Genomic DNA, 8,984 nt, shown 5'->3' with positions numbered 1-8,984 from the left:
TCCCGCTCCTGGCCACCGCAGCCTCGACCTGCTGGGCTCTGGCGATCCTTCCGCCTCAGCCTTCCCAGTAGCCGGAATTACAGGCATGCGTTACCACGCCCAGCTGATTTTTTGATTTATTGTAGAGATGAGGTCTCGCTGCCCAGGCAGGTCTCGAACCCGCGGGCTCAGGCAATCCACTCACCTCAGCCTCCCAAAGGCGCGGGATTACAGGATGAGCCACAGAGCCCGGCTAGCAGTAATTCTTATAGCCACTAACCAAATTGCTTTTTTCTTCTGATTCTAAGCAATATGCAACATTTGACATCCAAGGGGAACCACTGACTCAGGTATACTAATGTGATCAAAAATGGAAGGAGAACTAGGGAATAAATCATTTACAAAGCAGAATTCCTAGATTATCATGAATTGGCTAGATCCAGGAGATAACAGTATTCAGCTAAACCCACGATCCAGAAAGAACAATCTAAGTCAAAAATTCATGAAGGAGCTGGCTGCAGTGGCTCACGCCTATAATCCCAGCATTTTGGGAGGCAGAGGCAAGAGGATTGCCTGAGCTCAGAGGTTCGACCAGGCTGAGCAACATGGTGAGACCTCGTCTCTACAATAACATTGAAAAATTAGCTGGATGTGGTGGAGCATGCCTGTGGTTCCAGTTACTCGAAAGGCTAACGCAGAAGATCACCTGAGCCCAGCAGGTCGAGGGTGTGGTGTCCATGAACGTGCCACTGCACTCCAGCCTGGGTGACAGAGTGAGACTCTGACTCAAAAAAATAAAAATAAAAAATTTCATGAAGAAAAAAAGAAAAAAAAAAAAGGCTCATGGAGAAATAGATTATTTTATAAACAGGTCACCAAGGAGGCATATCAGAAAAATCAAAGAATAGTAACTATGATCTGAATGTCCAATATACTGAGAAGCTCTTTTACCGTCTGACTTAAATGTTTATCTATTTATACAGATAAGCTAAGAATGGAAGCCAGGTTTGGTGGCTCAGCCTGTAATCCCGGGCCTTGGGAGGCTGAGGTGAGTGGATTGCCTGAGCCTGCAGGTTCGAGACCCGCCTGGGCAACTTGGCAAGACCTCATCTCTACGATAAGTCAAAAAATAGCCGGGCCTGGTAGTGCGTGCCTGAAGTTTCAGCTACTTGGAAGGCTGAGGCGGAAGGATCATCAGAGCCCAGCAGGTCGAGGCTGCAGTGGCCGGAAGCAGTCTGCACTCCAGTCTGGGCGACAGAGTGAGACTTCAACTCAAAAAAAAAAAAAAGAACCTTGTTGCTAAAAGTTGAGGGTTCCTTATCCGAAATGCTTGGGACCAGAAGTTTTTTTTTTTTCTTTTTCTTTTTCTTCCTCCAATCTGACTTTAGTTGAAAAGAAGTGTTTCAGGTTTCAAAATTTTTTGAATTTTGGAATACTTACATATACATAATGAGATATACAATATTTTAGGAATAAAACCCAAGTCTCAACACAAAATTCATTTATACACCTTACACACATGGTCTGAAGGTAAATTTATACAACATTTAAAATAATTTTGTTATTTTGTTATAAAATTTAATGGGATCAGGTGTGGAATTTTCCATTTGTGGCATGATGTTGGCATCCAAAAAGTTTTAGATTTTGGAGCATTTCAGATTTTCAAATTAGTAATGCTCAACCTATATTGATATTTTAAGACTAAGAAAGTCTCCTTCAGGGACCTGTTCAAAAAATGTTAAACATATAGAGTAAAACCTATTTCCTTTTTATAGTCAAGCCTCTAACTAAGAAGGAAATGCAGACCAGGTAACTATAACTAGTATTCAAGAAGGATCTTAAATTTTTATTTTAGAATTTGAAATGTTTCTCTTCACATCCTAGGACTTGAAAAATTACCCTAAAAAAAGAAAAAGTACCCCATCTCATAATTGATTCTCTTTCACTCATATCTGAAAATTTCTACCTTATTAATTAAACTATTTTTAAACAATTTTATAATTAAGCTCTTTAAACCACATATCAGTAAGGTGAAAACATAAATGTTTAATATCTCAATGGATAAATGTAGGCATGAAATTATACAGTGCAAGCTAAAAAAACGTATATTGTTTGAATAAACCTGACACTATCAAATTTAAAATAAAAATTTATATTTAATAAATATTCATAGAGTGAACCAAGTACTTTGGTAGTCACTGGGGATTCAAAGACAAAGAGATAAGTCACATTTGGCAGATGCATCATGTTAATTAACACCAGGCAAAAAACTATTCTTAAGGGATGTTATTTTGGCAATAAGAGATACTATATAACTTATGAAACTAACACTTTTCCACTAGAAAATTTGAACACCAAATAAAAATAACTTATTGGTATCTAATAATTGGATACATGGATACTAATAAAAACAGTTCTAAATATAGTTGCCAACATGGTAAAATTTTCAGATATGTAGTTATAGCTAGCATGTGTAGGGATAAAACTGAGTTTTTTGTTCTTTAAGCTGATAGTACAGTAGTTTAAGCATTCCATTGCCCTTTTATTCATAAGACAACAACCTCAAACTAAACTTTATAACTAAGGTAACTTTAAATGCTATAGGCTGAAAAGTACAAAAATGAAAAATATATACTCTGTTCTATTACAGATAAGCTTTTTAAAAAATCAAAATCCTTACTTACCGACTTTGTTCTTTCCTTTGTTTTATTAACTGAACGAGTTCCTTGTCAAAATAATCTTCTTCCTCTTCCTCTCCCTTTCCATCATCTTCTCTTTCCTGGGCATCAACGTTATCTTTGTGCAACTGGCCAGAAATGTGCTTTGCATATGCGGAAAGACCCACTTCTGTGACCCCGCACACTCGGCACTCATGACTACTGTCCCTAGGAAAAGAGGGAGATGAGGGACATTCAATTCTCCCCACTGGCATGGCACACTCACCAGGTCTGTTATAGTTTCCTCTGAAAGACACTGTACACTATGGCACAGCGAAAAATTAGTGCTAATCAATCTCAATGCTCCTTTCATCACTTTGAATAAGTTTGTTTGTAAGTTTCTTTTGAAATGAATTTAAGATTCTTTTCCAGCAATCAAGAGGCAATACACTTCAGATTAATATAGTTTAGGAGGAGAAATCTTCTTGAGTTGCTGTACTTAAAATCTTGCCAGAGGAAACATGGTGAAAGGGGAGGCAGGGCAGGGGGCTCAGAGCAAACAGAAGTTGCTCTGGAGCACACCCATGGTGCCAGCTGCACTCAGAAAGCCTGGTGATAGCACTTACATTTAATCTCCGGTCTAGAGCTTTCTTCCAGTGAAAGTTAAGGGGTGGAGAAAAGAGTAGGCGGCGCAACCAATCCCAACCCGGTAACTAAATCGGAACAGCTGGAGCTCGGCCTGGAATGTGAAGATTCCGGACCCAGGGCAAATGATAGAAGTAGTCCAAGCAAACTTTTTTGGTCTGGATGATACATGTGATCTACATTCTGCTTCAGAAGGTCTTATTTTAAAGAGATTGGAAAGCATTTCAGTTGTAGGAGGTTAACAGCTGTGCTAGGCAAATGTTTTTTCTCAAGTTTCAGAAAAATGCTACAGTTCAGAGAAGCAAAACCAAGTTTTTAGTTAAACTGGGCAGACTTTTTTATTTTATTTTGCAAAATTAATGGTAAATTTCATACTTAACCAGTCTTAAGAAGCCATAGTCTTCTCTTTTTTCTTTCTTTTCTTCTTTTTTTTTTTTCTTAATAGAGGTAGTGTCTCACTATGTTGCCCAGGCTGGTCTCAAACTCTCGGCCTCAAGTAATGCTCCTGCTTTGGCCTCCCAAAATGCTGGGATTACAGATCCCGCTACCTTGCCTGGCCCAGAAGCCAGAGTCCTACATCAGTGTCCAGAGCTGCAGCAGATCAATAATTTAACTACTTTTCAGCTTCCAGAAATCCTTTGGTCAGCTGTTTATGAAGTCATTTATGAGAAACATCTGAACACCATGGTTACAAGATAGCAGTATCCATTCAATAATCCAAATTGGCTTAACTGTGTATCATGTGTCTTGGGTTTATACTAGTTATATTTTTATACTTCCTATGCCAATCTATAAAAAAAATCAACACAAAAAGACATGTTGTCTTCGGCCAGACAGAAACACACATGCACACGAGCACCTCTGCTCCATCTTTCCTTCACATATACTTAACAAGACACTGGCAGAATTTATATCAATTAATCAGAAGAGATGCTCAAAACTAGGCATTTCATTTACTAGAAAATGGTTTGTTACAGATCACTTGAATGCTCATTCCAAAAAGAAAAAAACCTTATTGAGTAACTACTAAATTCCAAACCTCATGCTAAGTATATGGTCCTGTTGTCCAGAGTGACAAAGTTTAAACACTCAAACAATGCCAAGGAAGTTTAAAAAAACAACATTGCTTATTACTTTGTAAGAATCACGGAGAACACCTCAGAAAAATGGAGAAAATTTAGAAGTTTTTGCCTTTATTTTCACTTTGCACCCTCAAACACTGACATTTTATTTTTTGTTTGTTTTTTTGAGTCGGCGACTCAGTCTGTCACCCAAGCTGTAGTGCAGGGCATACTAATGGTGACCACAGACTCAACCTGCTGGGCTCAGATGATCCTTCTGCCTCAGTCTTCCAAGTAGCTGGAACCACAGGAGCACACCATATGCCTGGCTAATTTTTTTTTTAATTGTAGAGATGAGGTCTCACTAAGTTGCCCAGGCTGGTCTTGAACCCGTGGGCTCAGGCAATCCTCTCGCCTCCACCTCCCAAAGTGCTAGGATTACAGGCTTGAGCCACTGTGCCCAGCTGAAATGGTATTTTTAAATAAAGTCCCTAATTTTACTATTATTTCTAAAATGCAGAGAATTTTTCTCATGTTCAAACCACCAAAATCCCTCTCTCAGTAGAGCATGGTGGCTCACACATGTAATGTCCCAGGAATTTGAGAGGCCAAGGCAGGAAGATTACCTGAGCCCAGGAGTTCAAGATCAACCTAATCAAAATAGTAAGACCTTGTCTTTACAAAAAAAAAAAGTTTTAAATTAGTCGAGTATGGTGGTGCACACCTGTAGTCCCAGATACTTGAGAGGCTGAGGCAGAAGGATCACCTGAGGCAGAAGGATCACCTGAGCCCAAGAGGTAAAGGCTGTGGTGAGCCGTGATCACACCACCACCCTCCAGCCTGGGTGACTGTCACCCAGTCAATGAGACTCTGACTCAAAAACAAAAAAATTCAATAAATTAAATAAGTTTTTTAAAATTCCTCTCTTTTAAAAAAACAACTGAGCCAGGTTCGGTGGCTCAACCTTTAATCCCATGCCTTTGGGAGGCTGAGGTGAGTGGATTGCCTGAGCCCACGGGTTTGAGACCCGCCTGGGTAGGCGAGACCTCATCTCTACAATAAATCAAAAAATTAGCCGGGCGTGGTAGTGCACGCCTGTAATTTCGGCTACTTGGAAGGCTGAGGCGGAAGGATCGCCGGAGCCCAGCAGGTCGAGGCTGCAGTGGCCGGGAGCAGCCACTGCACTCCAGTCCAGGCGACAGAGCGAGACTCCAACTCAAAAACAAACAACAAAAAAAAAACTGGAAGCCCACACTGATTTTTTGAACTATTAAGTAATGTAGTATAAAGTAGGCAGAATTTAAACTCTGTTAAAAACAAACATCCATAATCATAAACCAACATACTGTGCAACCCTCAAAGCACAAGCATATGCTGGATACTTAACATTCAAACATAGATTTTTTAGAAAACATTTTGCTTTCGTTGTGAGAAAGAATATAATCACAGTTCCAAAGTTATGAGACAGAGAAACACATCAGAGACCCTGCCCAGAAGGGGACAGACAATAAAAGTTAATACTAAAAGTGATAAACAAAAAATTTTTTTTAAGAGCTGGGCATAGTGGCTCATGCCTGTAATCTCAGCACTTTGGGAGACACAAGCAAGAAGACTGCCTGATCCCACAGGTTCCAGACCAGCCTGGGCAACTTGGCAAGACCTTGTCTCTACAATAAACCAAAAAATTAGTCGGGTGTGGGGGCGCATGCATGCCTCTACTTCCAGCTACTTAGAAGGTTGAGGCGGAAGGACCACATAAGTCCAGCAGGTAGAGGCTGCGGTAGTCGTGAGTGTGTCACTGCACTTCAGCCTGGGCAACAAGAGTGAGACTCCAACTCAAAATAAATAAGTAAATTTAAAAAAAACAACAACATTTTTCTTATAAATGAAATGTAGTTTTAAAAAGACAAACTTTACAAGAAACTTTGAAAAACGAGAACCCACATTTATGCAGAGAAAGAAGATAGTAGTACAACCACATCTGCTGAAAATTCAAATATGTCTGGAAGTAATCATATTACCTCTGGTCTACACACAATAGGCATCCATGTTTCCACATATGGTGTTTGGGAAATCACATATTTTAAAAAGTTGACAGCAAATTAATAATGATTTAATAATGCTACTTTCTAATTATTTATCAATAACTAGCTAAAATACAAATTACTCTGTGTAAATGCCTTACTGCTTTACTTCTTGGCTAACAAAGGCAGTAATTTTTCTCAGGGCATTTAAAAGAGGGCCTAAATTAGCTTCATCCTGTTACCACACAGTTTCCTCTCATGTGTGAAAGGCAAAGTCTTAAGATATTCTCTCCATAAGCTTTTCTTTATTAAGCTTGCTCTAACTGCTCGACAACAGCTGCTTGATAAATAAAGATTTGTGCCTTTTTAATAGCCTCTATCTGAAGGTACTACTCACAGACCACACATCTGAATAAGTATGTCAGGGAAAAAAATAGGGAAATGCTCCAAATGTCCACAGTTGTGAACCAAATAAGGCCAGTTACTTGCTTCTCATTCATGTGTGCATTCAAAGCCTAAAAAATAAGTACTTTATAGTCCTTAACCAGATCACAACCAAAAATTGTAGATACAATTATAAACAGAAACAAAGTCTTAACATCAGAAAGTCAGTAATTAAACATGAAATCCAGAGGAAATAACCACAAACTGAGGTTAATAAGGAAAAGGATTAATGACTGATGACATGTGTCCCTATGGTACAAACTAGTGATGACTCTTTGTCCCTAACGGTAAATACTAGTCGGGCTCAGTGGCTCAGCCTGTAATCCCGCGCTTTGGGAGGCTGAGGTGAGTGGATTGCCTGAGCCCGTGGGTTCGAGACCCGCCTGGGCAACTTGGCGAGACCTCATCTCTACAATGAATTAAAAATTAGCTGGGCGTGGTAGCGCATGCCTGTAGTTCCAGCTACTTGGAAGGCTGAGGCGGAAGGATCGCTGGAGCCCAGCAGGTCGAGGCTGCGGTGGCCGGGAGCAGCCACTGCACTCCAGTCTGGGCGACAGAGTGAGACTCCAACTCAAAAAAAAACCAAACAAAACAATAATAATTTTGTAAGCTGTTTTATCTTAGTACATGCCTGCCTTCTTCCTTATATGTAACATAATTTGTTACAGGCCAGGAAACCATATAAAACTTATTAGAACTGTATCGAACATGAGTAAATAAATACTAAAGTGCTTTCCTCTAGATGAGTTTGAGTGCTAAAGCTGACATTTATATTGGCAGCTCAGAGAGGCTTTGAAGGCTTTCTTCCTAATTATTTGACTATGCTCCATATAATTGGAAATGGTAAATAAAATCTTCATGGCACAGTGAAGTTATGGACTGGGGTAGAGGTAGAAACAAGTGACAGAACAATACATACAATGAACAATACTATTCAGTTATCTCAAGACAAAACAAAATATGTGTGTCTATAAATAAAAGTCTATACAGATACACAGAAAAAAGATCTGGGTAGGATATACATCAAACCTACTCAAACTGTTGACTCTTCTATAAATTCTTTTAGAGGAGGTAGGGGGAGAAGATTTTACTTCTTTAAATTTTTAAAAACTTTTTATGATTCTGTACTGATTATAAACACAAATCCTAATGTGATCAAACTTGGTTTTTAAAATGCTTTAAATGGCTGATTAGTGTCTGTGAATTAAACAAGGTATTAATCTTGGGATGCAATGGGCTTCTTTCCTATTGACTAGATTTACTGACCTCACTTGTTTGGTTTAACAAATGTAGTTCATATGAAAAAGGTGGCAGGTAAGTAGCCCAAGATAACTCATTCACAATTGTTGATGTGAATTTCCGTGATTCCAAATTCTGTTCCTGGTTGCTGCTGATGTGAATTTACATCTCTGCAAATTCTGTTTCTGAATAATATACATATGGTTTATAATCCAAATAAAAATACAAGGTACAGAATGCTAGTAAGAGTGGTGTCTGAGGCAAATACTGGATATGTCTGCAATTTTCAGATGTATTATAAAAGGCGACAATTTAGAAAAGATCATTTCACTTGTGCTTAATGACAGAAGTTTGTGGCAACGAACTTCAGATTTTTTTTTATTTTCACCTGCTTTCAATATTAGGAAAGTGAAAAATTTGCCAATCACAAATGTGAGAAGATAAACTCCAGAAGGAAGTTTGTTAAAATGGGATTTTTAAGTAATTAAAATAATCCACAAATAATCAAAAGTTGACTGTATTTCATAGGTTTTTCAATGCTAATGAGTTAGAGATCATATACCTGGGGTACCAAAAAATGTCCACACATTTTAAGAGATGTTATCTATGTCTTACTTTTAGTTCACTGTAACCAGAAGTGTCTGGGTGCTGATGGTAACCACTTTGAGCACTTCTTGTAATTAAAAGTGACTTGTATTCATCTACAATTTTTTTTTTTTGAGTCGGAGTCTCACTCTGTCACCCAGATTGGAGTGCAGTGGCCGCTCCCGGCCACCGCAGCCTCGACCTTCTGGGCTCAGGCGATCCTTCCGCCTCAGCCTTCCAAGTAGCTGGAACTACAGGCGCACGCTACCACACCCAGCTAATTTTTGATTTATTGTAGAGATGAGGTCTCGTCAAGTTGCCCAGGTGGGTCTCGAACCCGCAGGCTCAGG

General features: G+C 39.2%; 1 protein-coding gene across 4 annotated transcripts in view; it reads right to left on the bottom strand.

Moving 5' to 3' along the window:
* ZNF106 (zinc finger protein 106) overlaps positions 1-8,984 on the bottom strand; it is a 58,395-nt gene that overhangs the window by 41,156 nt on the left and 8,255 nt on the right. For 2 of the 4 annotated variants that reach the window (XM_008059343.2, XM_008059351.2), the window contains exon 3: positions 2,664-2,864. The exons of 1 other annotated variant lie outside the window; for it this stretch is intronic. In XM_008059343.2, coding sequence (XP_008057534.1) covers positions 2,664-2,864 — 201 coding nt within the window. Of the gene's footprint in view, positions 1-2,659; positions 3,239-8,984 lie in introns of those variants that run through there. One more of the 4 variants, XM_021712967.1, reaches the window with a different exon arrangement.

This window comes from Carlito syrichta, unplaced genomic scaffold (genome assembly GCF_000164805.1).
Source record: "Carlito syrichta isolate Samal-C Ts95f unplaced genomic scaffold, Tarsius_syrichta-2.0.1 Scaffold91562, whole genome shotgun sequence".
Taxonomy (NCBI): Eukaryota; Metazoa; Chordata; class Mammalia; order Primates; family Tarsiidae; genus Carlito; species Carlito syrichta.
Note: the sequence above shows the minus strand (reverse complement) of the source record. Positions and strands in the feature narration are given on the sequence as shown.